Here is a 25,793-nt window from a genome sequence, read left to right on the forward strand (position 1 = left end):
TCAAATTTCCAAATAACTAATATGGACTATATTATGGAAAATAAAAATAAAAATATATTTTATTATTATTCAGCTTTATAAAATGACTTAAATTATTTAAATATATTAAATTAAAAGTTGTCATTTTAACTAAAGCATTTTCTAATCTGTCTAAAGGGCAATGCAGATGCAGAAAAAGTATGCTACAGGGAGGCCAGACCAAAAGGACCTGAATGAAAACCTGGCTGCCACTCAGGGCCTTGCACACATGATCACAGAGTGCAACCGCTTGTTTGAGGTGAGACACACACACACACACACACACACACACACACACACACACACATCTATTTCACATGATGATTTGACCTACTTTTTTTCAAATACTGGAAAGTGTATTTTATAACACGACCATTACATCCACAAATCTAATTTTCTGTTTTTATTTGCCTTTTCCATTATCTCTAAAGCAGACCACGCATTGTTTTATTTTCCCTCAGATTCCACATGAAATGGTGACACAATCACGAAACTCCTACGTGGAGGCCGAGCTTCAGGCTCCCACGATTGAGGAGCTCTGCAAGCGGCAACATCAAGAGGAAGAGGGCGAAGATGAAGGCTCTTGGCCTGCATTCATGGCCAGGCTACAGGGTCTACTCAAAGAATCACGGGAAAAGGCCAAAGGTTGGGTGTCTTGCCAGAGCACCGGCAACACGGAGCTGTCCTATAAGAAGGTATGATTGGAAAATTCAGACAACAAGACATAAACATTACAGAAAATCTTAATAATACTGATAATGAATACTAAGTAAAGTTCTCTGGTTTAACTCAAGGTGGGTGATGGGAACCCTTTGCGGTGTTGGCGGGTCTCGGTGGAGGTGGAAGCCCCTCCGTCGGTGGTTCTAAACCGTGTTCTTCGGGAACGCCACCTGTGGGACGTGGATCTGATGAATTGGAAAGTGTGTGAGGTTCTGGACAGGCAGACAGAAGTGTTCCAGTATGTCCTCAACTGTATGCCTCCTCATCCCAGCAGAGACTTTGTAGTGCTCAGGTGGGTCTAATCACTCTGGGACTTTCCGTTGTTTTTTAACGATAGACAGATTTATGGAGCAATGGTTAAATGAATGAGAAAACAGGGTTCCCACAATCATGCAAAACCTAGGAATTCTGGTGAATTTTGTTAGTTTCAGACTTGTGAAAGTCATAAAAATTAGTAAAAAAACAAAACAAAAAAATATAGATTTTTACCTCACACAAAACATTCCTAACAGTGATTTTTATAAATTACTGGAAGGTCAACCAATATATGGAATGATGGTTGACCTTCCAGTATATTTATAAAGTCAGAAGTTAATTAAAACTTCATACCAAATTCTATAGATAATTCAAAAAAAAAAAAAAATTCTGAATATTTATTAAAAATAGGAATATGAATAAAACATGAAAATATATTATCTTATGAATTTATGTTTCTATGGATTTGTACCTCACAAAATATATTCCTAACAGTTCCTATAAAACTATTTTTAAATATCCTTACAAAGCAAATATGAATTACTGGAAAGTTATATAGTGTTATAGAGTGGTAAAAAAAATTGTAGTAGGATGGGTGGATGCATTTACAGTTTAGATCACAATGTACTGCTTTAGCTTACTGTTTACTGCAGCAATGTTTTATAAAGTTACACTGATGTTCATGTTCAGGTCGTGGAGGACGGATCTGCCACGGGGGACGTGTTCTCTGGTGTCTGTGTCTATTGAACATGAGGACTGTCCGCCTATAGGGGGCATCAGAGCTATAGTGATGGAATCCAATTACTTACTGGAGCCCTGTGGCTCTGGCAAGTCCAGACTCACCCACATCTGCAGAGTGGACCTGAAGTGAGTAAATATAACTGACTGACTCACTCTCACACACACACACACAAATAGAATTCTCTGATTGTAGCTGCATTGTTCGTAGAAATGAATACACGTCGGTGTGGTAACATTCTGCACTTTTTTTCAGGGGGAGAACTCCAGAATGGTATAACAAAGCATTCGGACACCTTTGCGCCGCTGAAGCTGCTCGTATTCGCAATTCCTTCCAGCCGATCCACACAGAGGGTCCAGAAACAAAAATTTGAGCCCTGTTATCATTCTGGAAACTGAAATCTTAGTTCTGTGACTCTATAAACCCTGAGAAATTTCTGCCCTTTTGCACAATGGGCAGAGTTGCCTGGTCTGGGTAATAACTCCAAATGGGAATGTCGTCAACTTACCAATGAACCTTTAGCTTGTCCATTTTTAATATTATCTTATTGTAACTATTGTTATTTGTATTATAATTAAATATTTTATTCTTTCATATTATCTTATACAATGTATAGGACACCTAAGCTCTTAAGTGCTTCTGGGAAGCATATATTTTATTTAATTACAAAAAGAAAGCTATATTTGCACATGCATGCACCGCATGTCCATGTATGTGCTTGTTGTATTTGTGTGCATGTGTGTATCTACACACACATCTTGTATAGACTATATAAATATATATTTAAATGCTCATGTAGTATGAATATTATGTATACATGTGTTTGATATCTCCTTTTGCACAGATATCAGTTTAATTCATATGGTACACAATGTTACTCAGTTGTAAGCTGAGTTACTTTGCTTTCTCAGTTTTTATTTTAATGTTTTTTTGTGAATTTGACATGAATTTGTACTTGCTTGTTTTAAAAGATGGACAAAATGACTTGGGTTTGATTTTCTCAGACCTGCTTTTGTAGTACTGGATTACATTAATGACAAAGAGACAATGATTTTTAATTAAACTATGTAAATGAATTAATATTTGTTTACTGTCATTTTGAAGCTTATTTTCTCCCTACATGATTATTGATATAATATCGGTTTTTCATAAAAATAACAACCATTATCAAAATCATAAACTACTTGGGGTTTTTAATTTTGGGGTCAGTAAGATTTTCATTTATTTATTTGAAAGAAATCAATAGTTTTATTCAGCAAGTATGTGCTAAATTGCTAATAAAAAGTGACAAAGACATTTATATATATTATAACAGACTATTTTAAATAAATGCTGTTTTTTGAGCTTTCTATAAATCCATTCATGAAGAAAAAAAAAGATTCCACAAACATTTTTTAGCAGCACAACTGTTTTTAACCAATTATAATAAGAAAAATGTTTCTTGTGTACCAACTCAGCACATTACAATGATTTCTGATGGATAACGTGACACTTAAAATATATAAACACAATTGTAATAAATTGTAATATTAATGTTGTAATATTACACATTATTACTGGTATTTCTGACCTAATACATGCATTCTTGGTGAGCAATAAGATACTTTTTTCAAAAATATAAAAAAAATGTTATCGACCCAAAACTTTTAAATGGTAGTGTAGCTCAAGTCAATGATTTAAGAGTAATTTACGCAAAACAAACCTGCAGTACTGAAACTTCTGAAGTACTTCTGTTATCCACTAGATGTCAGTGTTTATCTATAACAAACCTTCCCTTCCTCTCAATGACTCCCAGTTTTATTGGTAAATATATAAATAAAAAACCTTCAAAGGCTGCTTAGTTTCAACAGATATCTCAGCTTGTTTACTGTTTTGATATTTAAATGCTTCAACACAGAATGTGTTTGGATGTTAAAATTGGTGACACCAACAAAAAGGATTACATTTTAATGCATGTTTAAATAATGAAGTGCATTGATTACATCAAATGAACTTTGAACAACACTTTGCTACTGTAAATAAATGTACATGTTTTTTTTAAAACATCTGACAGCATTACAGATGGATACAGACACACTATCTCACACGGTTACCCTCTTCAGAGATCAAACCTCATGGTGTGGTTTTCAGCAGACAGCCGAAGAATAAATCCATCAGATGGCCTCTGTCATCTAGTGCACTGTGTGGTTTATATAGCATCAGACTGACAGAATAATGTTTTACCACCACAGTGAGTCAAAACAGTTGTGAAACCATAGATCCACAAAAAGATCCACACGGATCTCACTAAACAAGCAAACAAACAAAATCATGGTCATGTTGTTAATCACCAATTCAACTGTTTATTTTGTGAAACAATTTATTATGAAACACACTGTCTATGCATTCAGCAGATCTGTCAATTCACTCTAAAATCTTAATAACATCATTAATTTCACTGTAATGTAGTCAGACTTTTTGTCTTTCCTGATAATTTATTAGCTTCATCTAAATAAAAGATTCCCTCATGAGGTTGCCTCCTATGTGCCTTAGATATGTGGAGACGTCCTTGGTTCTTGTCTCAGGGCCTGGTGCTGGGAGCTCCTGGTCGCCGCGTAATGCTAGCGGCGGACGAATCCTTCATCGGTTGGAGAGCGGTCATGAGTGGCCACCCTGCCTGCGGTCTGTGGAGTGGTCGCCATCTCACATGGCACATCAACTGCCTGGAAATGGAGATGCTGGCCGTGCTTCGAGCACTCAAACACTTTCTCCCAGACCTAAGAGACCACCATGTGTTGGTGCGCAAGAGAGCAGACATCCTGTCGAGGCAGGGACCGAGGCCCTTCTCGGGGATCAAGACTCACTTCTCAGAAGTTGGCCTTTGGGACGCAGGCCCGGCCACTTTAGCCACTCGTGGCCTTTTTTCTCTCGCCCTCGTTGTGCTCCTGAGGGATACACATAGGGCAGGGACTTGGAAGTCTGGTGGCGTGGGCGTATGTAACCCTGGTTCCCTGAAGGGAACGAGACGCTGTGTCTCGAGGTCATACTTCTGGCATCCCTGCGAGCGGTTGCTTCATTTCTAGACGCAAACGCCGGTTCCACCGCACATGCTTTTATGCTTCCTAGTCGATTACGTCACCCGCCCGTGACGTCTCACCCTTCCATTGGACAGATTACACATATGATTCAAAGCGCGGTCACACTGAAGGCGTTCCCCTAGTGTTTTCGATGCAGCGTCTCGTTCCCTTCAGGGAACCAGGGTTACATACGAAACCTGAGACGTTTTTCCGGCTAGTAGGCTATCGCATGTGAGGATCCTGCAGGTGGCGCATCGTTTACAGCCTTTTCTCACAGCAGCTAGAATAATTACATTTATCATTTTGATGGCGGATTGTGATCCAGAAAGGACTATATGTTTATGAAACACATGTGAATGAAATTAAATTATATTCCAGTTTTAAATGTGCTTCTGATTACAGATAGCCTGAGTTTACACAAAATTTGTATTTTAAATAAAACCATTTCGAAGGGAGCATAGTTTGCTTTTGGGGTTAAAATAATTTCTTATTATGATATTTGAAAGGCATGACAATTAGATTAGACTGTACAGAAATTGAAATCTACATACTATACTAATACACACTATACTCATAGCCTACACACTGTACTCATAGTCACGCATTTTGATGTTGTGAACATTAATAATTTGAGAATAAAGTATAACAATAATAATAATTTGCTCGGTTTGATGTGATATGAGCTAACCGATCGAAGATTTAATCACCATAGTGCGATTTATTGTAATGCTTTTTTCCTCAGTTGGGCAGAACAAACGTGGCAGACTTGTTACTTGTTCAGATGACAATATACGGTTAAAATTCTTATTTGGGTCATATATTCCAAGACGTAGGCTAGAATCTGTGATTACTAAATGTTTGATTCACACCGGTGTGGTGACTGACAGCTACACATACGCCTCAAAACATATTCATCCGCGCTGAAGCCGTGCCAGAGTACAGCCCACGTAATAAAGATAATTCAGCACAGAGCTCCAATACCAGGTTTTCAACAGAGATGGCGACAAAGAGGCAAAACTTACAGACTGAAGCTTTAAATATTTATTCATTTATAATTTTAGAGTCCGCGGTGCCTTACGAGAGAAAGTTGCGTGGCTTCAATTACAATTGATACCTAGCATTGCCATTAAGGAACTGTTCTATTTACGTTCCTAGAAGGTTCCCAGAACGTTCTCCTAACCTCTTTACTCCAATACCGCTGCTGTCAGTAATCATCCAGCACTCCCGTCCCGAGTCCCGTACACTGTAAAAAATTATCGTGATTTTAATGGTAAAAAACTGTGAAAAGGCTACGGTAAAAACCTGTTACATGGTTAACGGAAAGTTCCTGTAAAATTTACAGGGAAAAACCGTAAACTGACGTTCCCAGAATTCCCTGCATTCCATTTCAAATTCTGTTTGAATTTGATGGTTTTTTTTAAATAACTATGTTTCTTCTTAGTTTTTTCTTATGAGTTATGTTTATTAGGGTTGTATGTTACATCTAATGTTGTTAAATTAATGTTTATAGCATATTTCAGTTTAATGAGTCTCACCATGATGGTGTTTAGTGCTTGTGTGAATGACACTGTGCACCTTCTGTATATGCTATTGTTTAAAAGATGCTTGTGATGGGCTTAGGCTCATCATGTGACTTTCTCATCATCACCTGCATTTGGTGGTTATCGGTGTATTTCAAAGGAACAAAACAGATTTCAGTACTTTAATAGGTTGGTATAATAAAATTATATCAGCTAAAGAAACTACGGTATTTAACTGTAAATTTAAGTTAAAACCGTAAAACGTTACTACCATATTTTTTACGGTAGAATTCTGGCAACCACAGCTGCCAGTTTTTTACCGTAAATTTTACGGAATATTTCTTACAGTGTAGAGTATAAGCGGTATGGAAGACGGACAGATATGGACCTCAATAATCAGTACGATAAACTTCTTGTTTCAAACTATTGTTTAATCAGATAATCAGAGCACATTTAACCATCATAAGGAGCATTAAATGAGTTTGAATTATCCGTTAATATGTAAGATTTCTTAATTATGTACCATAATAACCCAGATATTACGTTTCTTAAGCACCAAATAAAAATGTGAATTGTATTTTTACAGACATAAAAAATGAATAACATTTATTTGACTTTAATATTACACTCATTTCTTACCACTGAATTAACGATGATGTGCTTCTCTCTTTTGGTCCGTAAACAAAAACTTCTCTGTTAATAATATCATGTTCTCTTCAATTACTTGTCAAATCTCTCTGAAATCACAATATTTACTCTCGAATATTTATTAATTATAAGTAATTATTCAATAAAGAGATCAATACGAGTGTTAGTCAGTAAAACAAAATGACCGTTAATTTTTAAAATTATGCGAGTGCGCGGCTTTATATGGAACACAGGAGAAAAGCGGGACGCGCGTGCAGAGAAACATACAAAAACATTTTATGGTAAGCTTTTCAGACTACGCTTAACCTCGGCTTAATTTCAGCTATAAAATTGGAATTATATTAGGCTATCATTATAATGTGATTTGATACGTTGACTTTATTAAAAGCTTATTTCAGACATTAAATTCTGCACAAATAGTTGTTTATGATAAAAAAATACACATTTCAGCATTAGAATAATCAGAAACATCTGCAAAGTTTTAATTAGTTTACATGATTATGACAACTAAAAATAACCTGCACAGGAACGTTCCTAGAATGTTCTTATTTGGTTCCCAAAAAAATAACCAACTGGGAACGTTCTGTGTTTGTTGGGTACTATATATATATATATATATATATATATATATATATATATATATATATATATATATATATATATATATTTATTTATTTTTTTCCCACGGTGTGATGTGAGAAAGTAGCGCAAGCTTCAGTAGCGGATAGCATTGCCATTTTAATATGGCGAATATTATTGCTGTGATTGACCAATCCGTGTAATAATAATGATAGTGATGATAATCTATCTATCTATCTATCTATCTATCTATCTATCTATCTATCTATCTATCTATCTATCTATCTATCTATCTATCTATCTAGAGAAAAGATCATTTATTCTTCTGCTTCCGTCTAGCTTCCCATATTTACCTGTTTGATCGGTAACGTTAGGGATCCATCTAATCTATGTTCTCTTCGACCCATGAAGGTGCAGACAGGACGCACACTGCAGCCTACGTTAGTCTACTGCACATAGAGGGCGTTTTCCCAGCATGAGAAACATTTGATCGGTACACCCAGCTGGGTAATGCAGACCCACATGCTACATGACTGAACACGAATCAGAGAGAGAAGCGAGAGCTGAAGTACAGTGGAGCATCTGTAGACCTGTAGTGTATGCTGTGAACCTGCCACATGCGTTTGGACTCTTACTGCACAGCCGGTGGACATTAAATCACTGTCGGAGATTTTTAAAGTGGCTGTAGATATCTCATCGAACTTGATTTGACCAAAACACCTCCTGGTCTTGATGATACAGCGCTGTTTTTAAACACCACGGCTGATAGGATATGGCGAGCGTTCAGCCGGTGGCCACGCCGGGCGACAGAGTACCTCCTCCCGGCCACAGGCAGCACGGAGCTGCCGCGGGCTCCGGTACCGGTGGCATGATGATGAGGATGTCTTGCTCCGGATCGGTGGTGCTACCGGCCGGGGTGATAAACCCCTCGGTTCCGATTCGGAATATCAAGACGAAATTCGCAGTCCTCACCGGTCTCATTCAAGTCGGCGAGGTCAGCAATAGAGATATAGTGGAAACGGTGTTGAATCTGGTAAGTGTGACTTCTTGTGGCTGTTTCAAAACATACTGATCTCAATACCTAGGCTAGACAGCATTTATGAGGCGCTTTGAACGATCCAAGGGATTCTAGTTCTTTTGGTTTTGATGAGCATTGAATGAACCCTATGAATGAATGATGTTATATCACAGATCGTGAGTATTAGGATGCAGCTCTTAAGTGCTCATTACAGTCACTGACATATGGTAAAGTGTCTGTCATACTTATTAACAGCAACCAAACAGGTGTCTTGCAGTAGTTTACATGCAACCTGTGCAACCATCATACACAGAAAAATTCAGTCTTGTTCTTCAGTAAAAATATCTAAACATTCTAGAAAATTATTACTAAATATGTTAGACTTTTGTTAAAAACAATTTGGGGATGTTCAGTTTTTTTTCTGGACAAAAATCACGGTTATTTATGTGTTTATTTATTTTTATTCTTACAGTGTATTTGAGTGTGAGAGATTAAATTGTAACACTTTATATGAAATGACAATTTTTATAGGAGAAACCAGGCCTGAATGGGTTTTCTTTAAATTTTTCTTAAAACGTTTTTTTTTCAAACATTTTTCTCTCATAGTACCTGGCAACCCAGGAAAGAACTTTTTTGTATTCGGTGTTAAAGGCATAATCTACATTATTTCCTTTTGAAAGGGATATATGCTATGTATGGAGCTTCAGCACTACTAGTGCCATCTGGGAAATATATAGGCCTGTATATTTATATATTCACAACATACAATGTTAGTCTGAAAGCAGTATGCAGTTAAGATGCTGTGGCAATGAAAGTGTGTCCTTGTGTGTCAGTGCAAGTGTTTTGTGACTTTTTTCCCCCTGTTGTGTTGTACATTGAGAATCTTTCGATTTGATTATGCTCGGTCGTTGACTGTGTAAAAACAGGCAGATTCATTGCATGTGTGTTTAACTAATGCACTTTAGTCTTGCATTAATAGTCTATTTTTGCTGAGTATGTGTTAAAATATGCTTTCGTGGAACACATAAGACCTGGACCAGGATGTTTGGTCAAACATTACTTATTCTTTAACTCTGGTATTGTGGATTTTTTGTACTTGTTGTGATTCTTAATAAGTTAAGTAATGAGCTGTCAGACAGACAGCACTGACCTGCAGGAAAAGATTAACCATATTATGATATTTATCCTCCTAGGTGGGATTTTCAGTAAACGTGATCGATTTGACAAATACAGATGTTCTTTTTCTGAAGTTTTGACCTGTGGAATATGAATTAAGAAACCATGGCTTATCTAGCATCGAAAAACTCAGGTGGTTCTTTTGTGACTGTTGTCTGTCTCGCACAATAGCAGCTCACGGTGAGTCAAAGAGGCGATTCTGACAGCATTTAGACAACAGGTCTATTCCTGAGCTCACAGGTGCTGCTGTTTACGGCACGCCAGGGTGCATTTCTGATTTGACAGCGGAGGGAATAATTACTGTCCCTCCCTTAGCCACCGTTTGCTAAGGGTTTTTCAGCCACTATGTATTTTCATAAACAGTATTCATCACTCAGCTAGCTGTTTTAGTGACAGAGAGAGTAGCTTTTTTATGTTTTAACAAGTACTTACATGTAGGGTTGTTGCAAGAACAAAATGTCAAAGGTCAATACCAATGTCAGTGACAATTTCATTATTCTTGAAACCACTAGAAAAAACTAATATGAAGACATTCCTGACTTCATGCGAGATGGAATACACCAAAATATTTCTTAAACAAAATATGCACATTGTGATACAGGCAGATCCTTTTGTCCATGAAACTAGACATCTCTTGAAAGACATATAAGCTCAGGAACAAAGTCAGACTCAGATTTGTGAGATGTTAACTTCAAATTGCAAGATATAAACGCAGAATAGCCAGAAATAAAGTCAGAATTTTGTCGTAAACTTGCAACCCTGAGAAAAATGTTGTGACATTAACCCAAAATTGCAAGGTTAACTTGGAATTCTGGCAAAAAAAAGTCAATTGCAAGATGAAAACTCAAAATTGCGAGATTTTAAATAAAGTCAGAAGTGTGTTATAAACTCGCAATTCTGAGAAAAAAAGTCAGAATATTGAGAGAACTCAAGATTGCAAGATATAATCATGGAATCGCTGGAAATCAAATCAGACTTTTGGGCTTCACTTTATTTTGATGGTCCCTTTAACATATTCTGTTGACTATAAGTAACATTGCACCTACATCTCTACTAACTCTCATTAGAGTGTTAGTAGTGTATTAGTAGATTGGTAGTGTTAGGGTTAGAATAAGTTGATATGTACTTGCAAAGTTACTTACAGTCAGTTGAACAATAAAGAGTTAGCAGATATGAAGCAGACAGTCTGCTAATACTCTAATGAGAGTTAGTTGACATGTTGTTGCAACATTACTTAGTATCAACAGAATGTTCAAAAGGGACCATCAAAATAAAGTGTTACCGACTTTTGTTTTATAAATGCATGATTCTAAGAAAAAATTTCAGATTTGTGAGACGTTAACTCAAAATTGCAAGGTGTCAACTTGGAATTCTAAAAAAGGGGCAGAATTGCAAGATGAAAATTCAAAATTGCGAGATTTTAACTCTGAATTGCTATAAATAAAGTCACAATTGTGAAGTAAAGAGTTGCAATAACATTATTAATTTTGTTTTTACTTGGAAACGGGCTTCCATACATAGAAGTGACTGCATTTACATTACACTGCTAGGTATAATGATTCGATATTTTGACTGCTGCTTACATTCAGATAAGAAAAACCATACATTTTTACATTAATACATCACCAAGACAAAAGTGATACTCCATTATGTGACCAAATGTTAAGAACATTTAACTTTTTCTGCAACACACTGTAAGCCTGGCTATCATTAAGTCTTTTTTATTGTAATGTCAATCTGATGCCAAAGTACTTTTGACTGTTAGATCAGCATAATGAAGAGCTGACTAAATGTTTTGGTCTTCAGTTTCATCCAAGTTCATGATACATTCAACCACTTTCTCTTTTTTTTTTATTAACTCATCGTGTTAGAAATGCCACCAGAGCGATTCAGGCCCAGCTCTCTGGTGTGCCAAACTGCCTTAACCCCTATAAATCTGAACCTTGATATTTGCAGTCTCATTGTTCCTGCTCCAGAGATTAATTACGGGCCGTTCTGTCACAGCGGGGAGCGATGAGATCAGACCGGGCAGACGAGACATGATGCAGCCCTCGGCATGTCGGGGCAAAGACATCGTCCTGTGACTCTGAGGGACTTTCGATACTCTCAATACAACCCAGACGTCTCTTGAGTTACAGTGAAGTGAGAGGAACAGTACATGAGGCAAATCTCACCTTTCTTGATCTGAGAAAGGCAAATTCACAAGTCACATATTGACTGTCAAAGCGAGCTGATCGAGAGACGTTTTTAAGTACACATAGGCTAAGTCAAATTTTGTACCGTGATTCAGAGTTACAATCATCCTGTCATTGTGTTAACACTCTTTTTTTCTTGTCAGCGTCTCAGAAAGGCGGTTTATGGGAAGAACAGTAGTGTGGTTGCTTTGATGTCTCGATTAAGAATTGATCGCTGGAGTCTCTAGTGTGCAATGACTCAGAGATGTGTAATGGAATTGATCCCGCTAGATTTACTTTGGTCGTTTTGACCGAGGCAGCACACTCACTCGACTTTATCGTATCGTTAAATCTGATCCAAAAGAATCAAATGGAGGGGATGTTACACCTTGTTTGTCCCTTTGTACTTTCAGCACACTTTAAATCTTGTGTACCTGATTGTAGAGAGACTCTGACAAATCAACTCTGTCACTCCGGAAGTGCGATGTGTCACGGACATCCCTGTGTTGGACAGGATGATGTGTTCGAGCAGGAAAAGGAAATAGGGCCATCAGTCTGCCAGGTAAGACACCTAGGAAGAGCTGGCAAGCCGGTCTCGATCTAACTGAACTAGGCAGCTGGTGTGAAATTCAAACCCAATATAAATTCCGACCCCCCTTTTTTAATCTGTCCAAGGATGCTGCTATTTGTTACACTTGAGCTGTTTGAGTTAAAACTCAGACCTGTGGGTGGTGAAACAGTTACTAGTAGGAAACAGAGAACATTAACAATTAAGAAGCTCTGTCAAGGATTTGAGCAAACTGCAAAAGAGACTCTTTTCAAAGCTGGAGCTAAAAATGCTTTTTGTATAATTCTGCGAACCAAGCCAGTAGAATTCTATATTTTATGACGCACTTTTAATGAAATATAAAACAAATGTCTAGAATTTTTTTCATCTGATCTTTGAGTGTAGTTTTCAAAGTATGGTTGAGCACTAAACACTGGAACACAACATGGTTTTAAACTTGATTTTTACTTTAAAAAGAATAATATGAGAGGTGCCCATGCAAACACAATGCCATGATGTGTTTTGGGTGTTTTTCAGGGTGTTGCTGTTATCGCATTAACCAATCAAAGCCAATCATAACCAGTCTCATCCAATCATATCACCCATTCATTCTCAATTTCCCTACACCAAACCCACCGCATGCTTTAGGGGGTCTGTTAAAACTCAATGGACTCAGGGGAGGCGTGAGAGACACGGACTCCAGCTGTAACTTTACCCATTGGTGTCGCTGTTGTACAATTTTACTTTAGAAAAATTAGTGATTTATACGTTTTTCTGTGTCATATTTTGTAATATATTTGCATTTTTATTTTTGTATCATGATTGTTTTTTCCTCATTCAATTTTTTCTCAGAGGAAACGCCCCTGGTTTATACGTTGTTCTGAGTGGCTGTTCTGAAGGATAGTTTACTGCAAAAATTTATATTCTATTATCATTCAGTCACCCACATTGTGTTCCAAAAGCTATTTTCATCTGTAGACTGAAAGTCAAACAGCAGTGGATCCCATTGACTTTCATTGTATGGACAAAACACAAAAAACATTCTGTTCTGTTCCATTCTGTTTACATTGATAATAGCTCTGTGCTTATGCGTAGATGGTACTGTAATGAATATCCAATGTACAAACAGCAAATGGCTGATGAAAAAAAGGAACATTGGGTTCGCAAATGCATTGTGTCCAGTGTAACATTTGTCTTTTGTAAGGAAAATATCCCTTGGGAAAGAGTCGTACAGTAAATGGAGCAGAAAGTCAAATATGTGTACAGAGCATTGTCTACTTCCAGAAGGTCTTGTTTTTCTTTTAGAGATAGATGCTATATTCAATTTCTTTGGTGCGTATATTATTTTACTGCTGTATTTCGAATCTGTGCTTCCTGTGTATTCAGAAACGGCATTATAAACAATTTTCCACCTGTACTAAAATACCTCAGACATTTTTGCATTGCTACTAAATTTAATACAATATTTTATCAGCTAATGCTCACGGCACAAATTGAAGCATCTAGATTATGTTATCCCCCCCCCCCATTTTTATACTTGTCTACCCACTCCAGACTGAAGATTTGTTGGGCAGAAGCAATAGTCGCTGGCTACTCTGTGGTTCCAAAGTACACGGTCTTGCCTCGAAAGGTTATTTGGAGAACATGCTGACACTCTGAACTTGGGATTTGGCCAATAGAATCACTCTGAAGTTTTCATAGTGAAAGTGGCCATAGGGAACATAGGGAATGTGTCCATTAGAGTTAAAGGGATAGTTCACCCAAAAATAAAAATTCTGTCATTAATTACTCACCCTGATGTCGTTCCAAACCCGTAAGACCTCCGTTCATCTTCGGAACACAAATTAAGATAGTTTTAATGGAATCTGAGAGCTCTCAGACCCTCCATAGACCGCAAGGGCTGAGAATACTTTTTGTGCAAAAGAAAAAAACTGACTTTATTCAAATTCATCTCCTCCTAGCGCCAGTTTGGAGAACATCCGCTGGATGGAAACTGCGTACGCTCTTCTGTGTTAGCTGCATACCAGATGTGCTGTTTTCGTTCAAATCAAAGTGTAAATATATACGTAGAAGACGTATCCGAGCGGTGAGGCTAACACAGGAGAGCGTATACGCCTGCGCTCTGTGGATATTCTCCAAAATGGTGCTAGGGTGACGTAGAGGAGACGAACTGTTGAATAACATCATTATTTTTGTTTTCTTTGCATGCAAAAAGTATTCTCGTAGCTTCGTAAAATGACGGTTGAACCACTGATATCACATGGATTATTTTACCAATCTCCTTGATATGTTTCTGGACCTTGATCCTGTAAGGACACTTGCTGTTGGAGGGTCTGAGAGCTCTCAGATTCCATCAAAAATATCTTAATTTGTGTTCCAAATATTCCAAAAAAGGTCTTACGGGTTTGAAACGACATGAGGGTGAGTAATTAATTCATTTTTGGGTGAACTAACCCTTTAAAGCGATAGTTCAGCCAAAAATATAAATTGTCGTTATTTACTCACCCTCATGTCATTCTAAACCCACATGCTGTTATTTTTATCTATGAAACACAAAAGGAGTCTTCACACAGCATTCTTCCATTCAGCAACAATTTATAGTGACCACAGGTTTGAAATTGAAGTCATTCTTCACTTTCATATTCATTTGAGAGTGAATCATTCAACTCAGTATGCAGCTCTCAAATCAAAAATGGCTCGTATGGCACAGGCTTGATGTGACTTGACGGTGACAAGAACCCATGGCCTGCAATTTTAGCTTTTCCTCACACAAAGTTGTTGTTGTTGGCAACCAAACAATTTAGACTCCTATTGTATGGACAAAACAGCACAGACATTTCTCAAAATATCTTCTTTCATGTTCCACAGAAATATGAAAGTCATACAAGTTTGGAAGGGCATGAGACAGAATATTCGCTTTTAAGTGAACTGTGCCTTTAAATGATTGTGGAACTTCGTTGATAAGCCACATTTTTTGAGCAATAATGACCTCGGAGGTTAATGTTGCTGCTTCTAATTCCCTTCAACAGTCTGATTCCTATACAATGCTTTTCAGAGACCTAATCGACAACAAATATCCGTCATTTCCGCAGAAGTGAACACTGGAACCTTCAGCATAGAGACAGATCTTCCGTGTTCTCAATCGTGTGCTACAAGACTGAGTCTTGACAATGTGCCTTATCTGCACTAATTAAGAATGAGTCTGTCGTTAATCGCCCTCTGCCGCGAAGTCTGAAATGAAAGCTGTTATACAGATAAAGCGGAAATGTTTCACCCTGTAGGTAGTTTTTATTGCTTGAAAATTGTTAAATTAGGTTAATGTGAACAGAAGCTTTTTGTGGTGTAATCGTACTGTCTTTAACAATCACTGCTGCTTTATATCCTTCTGGATTTACTTTAGTGAAGAGACATATGTTAGCAGAATACACATAAGTGGCATAAAATTAAATGCTGACTGGGTAGATGAAGTACAGAATGTTTTTCATTTGTTATATAGGATACTTCCAATCTTTGAATGGACATTGATAAATGGCGATTGGATCTACTGTTCTGGTTGTTTGCTGCGGGGTCTGCAATATTAATCAAAGGGCTGGAAGAGATGACATCCACCTTGACCTTGCTATTGTGGAGACATCTTTCATTCGTTTTAAAAAGAAATGTGCTTATTCTCAGTGCTGGGTCAAAGTTAACAAACCCTGTTGTACACTGTAAAAATGTTTTTTGAAGTTGTAAATAAAACAGACTGGATTACGTTTTTACAGGAAAATTCTATTTTAGTCTTTCTACTTAAAATTTTAGTGTCTAATTCAGTCTCAGTTTATATGTAATTATTTGTGAATTTACTTACAAATAATTAAAAATTGAAAATTGTTTCTAAACCTATTTTTTCTGTGTAGTTTTTCTCTCATTACTATTGATTAAACTACTAAACCTAAGTATTAAACTTTAACACTTTACTTGCACCAATTGCTATGCATGCAAATAAATTTGCAGTTTAAGGTGTGATCACAGTAGTGAAATCACTGAAATTTGGCAGCCAATAAGGTCCATTGTCAAATGTAGCGATATGAACACAGCTCAGACGTTATTTTCAAACCAAGCAGATTTTTGTTGGTCAGTGTGGCGAATTTGTGTGAAATCTGCATATGGAAATATTTCTCACTCTCAAGAAATTTTTTCCAATTTGATTTATGTGGATTCCAGTTAAAATTGCAAGATTTTGCCTATGAAAATTCTCCAAACAATGGTAAATGTGACCATTGTTTCATGTTTAATTGGATTTGTTATTTGAAGATTCTTTGTAATTCTTTGGAAATTTACTAGCAATTTCTAAATGTCAAAATTGTTTCTACACTGTTTTTATTTATTTATATATTTATTTTATTTTATTTTTTTCATGGCTGTTGACAAAACTGGGAAAATTCCATTGAAGGGGCATCATAGGCCATATTTAGGAACAAGAATGCTATTTAGACTTGGGATTTTTTTTGGGGGGTTGAGTAAGCAACCAAGTAGTGCCCTAGCAACTGCTTTGCAATCCCCTTTCAGACTTATTTCTGCCGCTGTGACTTTGTGCCCCACTTGGGACAAATTTTTTTCTCTGTTCTGCTATCTAATTTAAGTAAGTAAGTAAAGTAAAGTAATTTAAAGTTCTGATGGTCCTTGATATTGCTACCTGCAGTACTGAGAAGCCACCAGATAAACGTTGACCTGCATTTGCTCTGACTCTTCTTGCTGTCCCAGATGAAATATAGGTTTTAAAACGCGTATTCATAAGCAGGCTGTGTGGAATTGGACAGAGCAGCTAATTTTTTAGAGGTCAGACATACGTACTGCCAGAACGCTGGTAATGAGGTTCTAGGTTTGTTCCTGACGCCCCACTGCGCTGTGCGTTTGCATGGATTAGCAGCTCCCCTGGCTGCCGATAAAGATGGAATACCTGGGGTAGGCATGAAAACCTCCGTCAAAACATTCATCAAGCATTCATAAGATTTAAAGAGCTGTTTTCTGACTCTGCTAATAGCGTATGAATGCAAGTTTATTTGCTTTTCAGTATTCAACTTAATGTCATAGTTAATGATTTAATTTTTCTTTTCAGTTTTTAGTTTCTAATTACATTAGCATAATGTTAGATGATATTAAAGCTGAAGCGTGTAATTTTTTTTCAATGTTAAACACTTTGTCTAGTGCCAGTTTAATATTCAGAGACTAAGTAAGCCATTCAGATTGATTTCCCTCACACACACACACAAAAACAGTTTTTATATCCTGACTAGTCTGACACGGCAACACAGACTCAACCAATGATGTGAGTCTGGGGGCGGGGACTATCTGTATTTCTGACCAGTGACAGTGTTCAGTGTTCAGAAATCGTATTAGAAAATAAAATAATTTTTGCAATTCCATATTTTATACATATAGACTGTTAAGAAGTTTTTTTCCCGTTATAATTTATTTATTTATTGTTTTTTAAGGTTTTTTTTATACTTTAGTTCAACAATGACACATTAAATTGATCAAAAGTGATAGTAAAGACATTTATAATGTTTAAGAAAATGTTTACTTAAAACTGCAGTCGTAAGTTTTGCCTCTTTGTCGCCATCTCTGTTTGAAAACCTGGAATTGCAGCTCTGTGCGGAATTATCTTCTGTGTGGGGTTGTGAGTCTGCATGGCTTCAGCGTGGATTAATCTAATGTTTTGAAGTGAATGTGTGGCTGTCAGTGACCGCACCGGTGTGGATATTTACTGTGGATATTTACTGATATTTACTGTACTAATGACGCAGTGCCATGCTCGAATCTCCTGCAAAAAACCTACCTGTACCACTCAAATTAGAAAACATTATTATAAGCTAACCTTTGTGAATCGGGCTAAAGTAAGGCGATAGTTTTGAACACTGGCTGTTATGTACTTGCTCAAATATTGAATTCAGATCATTTTTAACCCCAAAAAAAGTTACGGACTGCAAGAATCATGTAACACTGAAGATTAGAGCAATAGTTGCTGAAAGTTAAACTTTACCATCACATGAATAAATTACATCTTAAAATTTGAAATTTTTATTTTAAAATGTAATAATATTTCAAATAATATTTTTGATCAAATATATGCAGCCTTGGTGAGCGTAAGGGAAAAATATGAATTATTCCATGTGTGGGGAATTATCTTATCCTTAAACAGTAAAGAGCCCAGACTAATCATTAATCATTGACTTTCCCTGACAAAGATAATTAGAAATGTTCTGATCATTCCATTAACTATTAGCTATATCCCAGGAGCTAAAGTGTTAACATTTACCTGAACTAGTCATGCACTGTCTTCCACGAACATTATTAATAGGTTAATTTAAAACCAAACTTTTGGGAAGACACAAAGTACCAAGTTCACATTTTAAACTCTTCTCCAAAGCTATATTCCAAACAATTCCAGTCATGAACGAGTGCAGATTGCAGACCATGCAAATGTGACCTTACGAGCAGTCGATGCACAAGACTACAGAAGCAGTCAAGGCAATAATGGCTATCCAGGGGTTTGGAAGTGAAACAGCTGTTCGGCTAAATTAAATCTGCTGATTTCATGGTGAAATTCGATGGTTAATGTGAGAGTTGTGGTTTTCATGCATATCTAGTGCGTCCTGTTAGCATCAGGCACAAGTGTAACTGTCTCCAAAGCATTAGTCACAGTCCTCTGGCATTGTGTGTAGAGTTCTGGAATGATACACACAGGACTGTTGCTTCAGCAAATACATATTTGCCTTTAGAAAACGAGAAATGACACAGCTAATCCGAAAATTCTCTTTTTGATGGCAAATACATGAAGCTTATCACGAATTAACCAGATTCAAACCTCATCTGTTGCACCGTCGAGTAACAATGCATTGCTATCCTGACCGGTTGGGCTTATTTTTAAAGGACATTTTAGCAGCATCTGGTCTGTTTATAACATTGGACACAACATGTTCAGTGTAATGCATTTCTGAAGTCTGTGTGACTCATAATGAAAGTAAATGGCTGTAATAGTGATTCATGCTGTAACTGTGGTGCATTTAAAATAAAGAGATAATAGATGGGGGAGGGGAAGGGTCTTTCAGAAATGGACAAATTGGAAAGGTGTCTGAAGCACAAATCCTTGGATTGAAATTACTTGGATCATTAGTAATTTTTGTTGAGATCTAAAATTGTTCCCCATATTCAGTGATTTCACTCTCTGGTGAATGCGGTGTTTCATTTTTTTTCCAGCCATGACATCAATAGATAATTTTGTGAAATAATACAAACTGTAGGCATTCAAATTCATTGACCACCTCATACAGGATGACACTCACTAATTCTGAGTAATGCAAGTAATTACAAGTTAAAAAAATTAGTAATTAGTTTCTGTTAGGAGTATGAACTCTAGTGTTGCCTTGTTCTGTTTCTTTGGCCTGTTCCTGTTTTTCCTTATATGGTTTTGTTCCTGTTCGGTTTAGCTCTTGGGTTTATTTGCTTGTAACAGGGAATTCCTTGGGAATTCTATTTAAACACTAATTAAAGTCCTCTTTTCTGTTCAGTTTCTGTCGGTGATTGTTCGTGTTACTTGAGTTTCTGCTACCCTGAGTTATTTCCTTGATTCGTGTGGACTATAATTAAAGTCATATATTGTGGATAATCTTCATCGTCATTGTCTTCTTTGGAGAAACCAAGGAATTTTTCCTTTTATTTTTTAACCCAAACGCTTGGTGGGTCACATTGGTTTATTTTTTTATATTTTAACCCAAACGCTGGGTCCAGCTTGTTGGGTCATTTTATTGGGTTATTTTAACGCTGGGTTATTTTTTTATACCTAACCGCTGGGTTGAGATTGTCTCCGGTGAAACTTCTCAACAACGCAGCTGCTGACTCATGGGCTTTTGAAGTCCACAGGAGAGAGCGGTTCTCAGCGCTGCCGCCGATTTGCACAGAAGCCCTTCACCGGCTCAAATTTCGGTGACACACACTCGCACGAGAATTAGCACTATTTCGGTAAAAAGCGATTACAGAGAATGGTTGAATACACTTAAAATGCTACTTATATATATGCCTTTTTTATACTGTATTCACCCAAATAAATAAAATTTCTCTTGTAGGCTATTTTGTCCATGGGTGTTCTTGCTTAATAATAAATATTCATCTTTTGATTATTACTGTTGCCTATAGTAATTTTTTTTAAGCCAGAAATATAATAATTTTTAAACAATATATTAAACAACCAAGCATGGTGGGTAAAAACGTTTAACCTAACCAGCTGGGTCAAAATAACCCAGCATGTGTTCTGTCCAATTTACCCAGCGCTGGGTTGCCAAATAAACCAATTTCGGTTGTTTTTAACCCAGCATTTTTTAGTGTGTGTGTGTGTGTGTTTGTTTGTTTGTTTGATGAATTTTCATGGGCAAAATCCACCAATTTCAATTGGAATCAGGAGCACAGATTTGGCTTATGTTCAAGTTAGGTGTGCAAGTTTGCCATGTTCTCAAACAGGAATCTGCTTGGTTTGAAAGTAATTTCAATGTTAGCTTTGCTTCATACATCACTACACTATTGACAATGGACCATTTTGCCTTTATGCATTTGTTAGTAAAATTTAAAATTAATAAAAGAAATGTTACCACATTTTTTTTTTAAATTAAAAAGTCCATGTAAAGACCTTTTGCAAGAATTGTTTAAAATGTTAAAGCTGCAGTCCGTAACTTTTTTTGGTGAAAAATTTGAGCAAGTACATAACCAGGCAGTGTTCAAAACTATCGCCTTACTTTAGCCCGATTCACATCGGTTAGCTTATAATAATGTTTTCTAATTTGAGTGGTACAGGTAGGTTTTTCGCGGGAGATTTGAGCATGGCGCTGCGTCATTACGTCACGTCTGTAAACATAAAGAAGTTTTCCCGGCTAGTAGGCTATCGCACGTGAGGATCCTGCAGGTGGCGGCTCATTTATAAGGCTATCTCACAGCAGCTAGAATAATTAAATGTATCATTTTGATGGCGGATTGTGATCCAGAAAGGACTATATGTTTATGAAACACATGTGAATGAAATTAAATTATATTCCAGTTTTAAACGTGCTTCTGATTACAGATAACCTTATTACACAAGATTTGTATTCTAAAGAAAACCAGTTCTAAGGGAGCATAGTTTGCTTTTGGGGTTAAAAGAATTTCTTAATAGGAAATTCGAATGGCATGACAATTAGATTTGACTTTACAGAAATTTAAATCTATGCAATGATATTACGCAGTGCCTGAAAGTAGTCCCCAGCTAGGTAACTAGTTATGCTATAGCTGGGGACTGATTTCAGGCGCTGAGTAATATCATTGCGCCTGCTGCACCCATGGTACGGCAGCAAAGTTCCTTGATTATTACGCCGGAATGAGAGTATAGTTCCAAGCCATATCGGTCTAGAAAATTGCAACTTTTAATTTTCCGTCGGTCTTAGTACACAATGTAACTACAGAAGAGTCAAGTTTTAAACTATCGAAAATCTTTGGTCATTTTTGAGCGAGATGCTAATGGTCTAATCCGATTCTATGCTAAGCTAAGCTAAAAGTGCTACCGCCAGACCCGGAGATCGGCTGAAAGGATTCAAAAACAGGAAAACTCAACTGTTTAACTCTAGGGGAGTTGTAAAATGAGCCTATTTTCAAAAAAATACTGTTCCTTTAACAGTGCTCATGACAACTAAAAAAAAAAAGAAAAAAAACTTATACAAGCTAATCTGCTATTACTCATGCATAAAAATTACATGGTACATGCATACAGGGTGTCCGCGGGACCTTAAAAAGTCTTAAATTCAGATTCAATGGGTCTTAAATATTTTTGGTCACATTACCGATAAAATATCTTTTTCAGTCTGACTGTTTACAATCATTGGATAGACCGAAGATTTTTCTTCTTCCCCCGCGCGTAGTTACTGCGTTATCAGAGAGAATTACAGAAGCAGAATAACATTACAGGTCAAAATACCTTCTTTTTTTATATAAGATTCTCAATAATAAAATATAGGCCGAGCTACAGCTAGCTGACCAGCCTTTTAGCTTTTTTTTTTTACTTGCCTGACCAGACAAATAGCCTGATTTAAAATTTAAGTGACAAAAAAATAACCAGTGAAGCATCGAAATGCGAAAATGATTCTTAAACAGCGATTGATATTGGATATAGTCTATTTCTGTTATCAAGGTCGCGCTGTTGAGACTCGTGCTGTCTGTCTCTTTGTGAGAGACGTCAACACAAATGAGCAACAACAAACATAAAGAAACTCATTAGAAACAGACTGTGGTATAAATTCAAAATGCTTAGTTTATTCATAAAATGATGTAGTTAAGTGACACCATGACAAGGGGGCTATTTTGCTGAATATTTCACGATTGCAAATGCCACATTGAATTTAGTTCAGTAAACAAGTAGTTAAGTGTCAAGTAGTTATTACATTACTTACATTTTAGACACAATATTTACTGTTTTGTTCTATTTCACCAACGAAAATAGTTCCAACTAAGATCAACACATTCTTCAAGCAACACTCAGCGGTGTTTTGTTTACTGAATGATTCAGCGTTTTGAACGAATCGGTTGACTTACCGCCACCTACCGGTGGTTCAGTACGTTTCAAAATATGCATTACCCCCCCCCCAACATTTCTTATTTGTATATCCAAAAATGTATTTAAAATATTAATCTCATAACATAATTTATTGCAGTTGTACGTTTGCAGGGTTAATTTTTTTAATCTGACTGGTAACATCCATATAGTGTATATTTAATTTATTGATTAACGTACCTATTAAACACACTTCCATTTTTGAGATCAGATTATAAAAAGAAAAAATTATTTATTATCCTACTTGATGTCTTAACCAATTGATATGTTTGTTACTATATACTTCTTGTAATTTCAAGTCAATCAGATCATTGCACACTGAGATATGGGTCTTCATGTGTTCACACTGTCTGGTGGCCATTTTGAAAGCTGTCTAAAAACTTTCACCAAAAGAGGAGCCCCTTAAATGTGTGTTTTTAGATTTTTAAGCCTTTATTTTAGGTAAATTTCACTACTTATTGTAAAATTAAGAGATTAATGTTCAGACTTTTGCATATTATATAACCTGGAACTTGAATGTGGGAAAAAATGACATTAGATCCAAAAGATAGTTTTAGCAACATAGCACAGATGCTACAGAACACAGTTAGCTGACTAGCTGTGTAAGATTGTGTGCTACGCTAATATATTACTTCACAGGCTTTACTGGCTTGTACTTTTACATCCATAATATTATAAATTTACAGTTTATTGCAGGTCTTTCGTTTTACATTGCTGTAATTTTTAAAGGTTTTTATTTTATTTTAAGGTGAGTTTAAAGGGTACACAACTATGAAAATCACACAGCTTCAGTGTGACATCAATAAGAAAAAGTATAATTTCATAGATATTGTTAATAATAATTGTTAATATTAAAATATATATGAACTTAATACATGACCTAGACTATTTATTTAGCATAATCATGTCATTTTAATAAATATTACATGAAATGTATTCAAAATTGTTGCTGCTCCCATTAAGCTCAGTGTGCTCTCTTTAAGCTCTTCCACATTGAAAGTCTATGTAAATACTTCATAAACAGACTTTAAATATTAACTGATGGTCGTTAAGTTAAGTTAATCGATTTCTTTGGATTCTGTCGACTCAAATCTGCAGACTGGCTCTGATCTTTGCCAACTAGCATCAACTTCTCCAGACTGAATTTTACTTTATTAAATATTTTTGTTTGAGAGATTAATATTTTATTTTAACATAACTTTTTGTACTGAAACCAATATCTTGTGCACTAAAAATGTATCAGTGTAGATTTTGGTGAGCTTAATAACCCCTAATTGTAAGAATTTGACATGAAAGATGCATACATTTAAAAAGGTTGAAAAAGGCCTTTGTAAAGGTAAATAAAATATGCAGATTTAAGTATGTAAAAGCTGATAGAACACTGATGAAAATAATGCTTCAGAATAAATTGTTTATACCACCAAAAATCTCGGTGATGCAGTACTTTTGTGGGAATATTTTGTATGGAATATTGTCTGCTGATATGAAAAGTTAACAGTATATCATTGTAATAAATATAATTTATGACCGCAATTATATTTTGTTTTCTTTTTACATTAAACACATATATGTATGTAATATAATGTGTATTTCCATTATGGATTTAGGTCTTAAATTTAATTTAAGGTGGTATTAAAAGGGTCTTAAATTTAACTTGTTCATATCTGCAGAAACCCTGTGCATAATAATAAGCAACAGCACGCTAACACAAACAGTTACCAAACATGAGTGATCCAGAACTTCAGAAGTGTCTGTTGGATGATTTTTTGTGTTTTATGACTAGTCCGAACGTTCCAGAAAGCACTAGAATATTCCAGCATGTTACAGAAAAAACATATCTGTACGGTTTCATAATTAATGGTAGTTCTAAAATTAATCTGACTAAATATTTACCAAAATATTGATGCTACATGAAAATAAATAGCACCACAGAATTACAGAAGAACCATAAAAAATCAAGCAAAACAAATTTTTTGTTATATTACTGTTATTTGAATTGTCATAATTTTGCATGGTATTGCATATTATTTTCAAATATTTATTCCTTTAAAGTATTAAACGAGTTCTGAAATCCATCAAATTAGTTCTGAAATTACAATAAATAATTTCCCTATAACCAAATTGTCTGTACAGTTAAACCTGTTGTACCTCAGACAATGTCACACTGCAGTGCCATTCTATATATTTTTTTATTTTAATTGGAGGAATGTCCTTCATAAATCTCAGGATGTCATTAAACTGAAGTCCAATACTGAGAAGATGTTTATGGTGTGGGACTGGAGCTTAAAATGAAGTTAATGCTCCGTGCCTTCCGCTTTCCTCCCCACCGACTCCATCTCTGATCTCACCGAACAGCAGGCACTGAGCAGCGGAGCGCGAGCAGTTCGCGTAAAGCCGCAGACCTCTGGGAGGACCCCGGGCATGTGTGCGTCTATCTCTCGTGCGTGCCTCGTCCATGCTCTCTGCAAGACAGAGGATTTAGTGATGATGAAAAGCTGACATTTTTGGAACAATCGGGGATCATTGCGTTGCATCAGCCCTCTGTTTCTCCTCAGCCGGGTTGACAGATAGGGCCGTTCCGGAAGGGCCAAATTGTCTCATATCAGTTGCAAGCACTGGAATCCGTTTATTACCAAAAACGTGTCTTATTTTTTGCTGGAGATGGCTTGAGGGGAAGATTTCGCTTTCCGTGTTTTGAGCGCACGGCTTTGTACTTCACAGGAAGCATTTAAAA

The 25,793-nt window shown here is 36.4% G+C and overlaps 2 protein-coding genes across 6 annotated transcripts in view; both read left to right on the forward strand.

The window, feature by feature from the left end:
- Positions 1-2,810, forward strand: part of LOC306854518 (stAR-related lipid transfer protein 13-like) — an 87,752-nt gene extending 84,942 nt beyond the window's left edge. For all 3 annotated transcript variants that reach the window (XM_079392619.1, XM_079392620.1, XM_079392621.1), the window contains 5 exons: positions 157-277; positions 480-713; positions 813-1,030; positions 1,684-1,860; positions 1,988-2,810. In XM_079392619.1, the coding sequence (XP_079248745.1) occupies positions 157-277; positions 480-713; positions 813-1,030; positions 1,684-1,860; positions 1,988-2,105 (868 nt within the window). In that variant the 3' untranslated portion in view covers positions 2,106-2,810. The remainder of the gene's footprint in view (positions 1-156; positions 278-479; positions 714-812; positions 1,031-1,683; positions 1,861-1,987) is intronic.
- Positions 2,811-8,307: 5,497 nt separating this feature from the next.
- Positions 8,308-25,793, forward strand: part of LOC306854604 (neurobeachin-like) — a gene marked incomplete at its 5' end in the record, with an annotated part of 285,564 nt that continues 268,078 nt past the window's right edge. For all 3 annotated transcript variants that reach the window (XM_079392763.1, XM_079392762.1, XM_079392764.1), the window contains one exon: positions 8,308-8,568. In XM_079392763.1, the coding sequence (XP_079248889.1) occupies positions 8,308-8,568 (261 nt within the window). The remainder of the gene's footprint in view (positions 8,569-25,793) is intronic.

This window comes from Barbus barbus, assembly GCF_936440315.1.
Source record: "Barbus barbus genome assembly, chromosome: 34".
Taxonomy (NCBI): domain Eukaryota; kingdom Metazoa; phylum Chordata; class Actinopteri; order Cypriniformes; family Cyprinidae; genus Barbus; species Barbus barbus.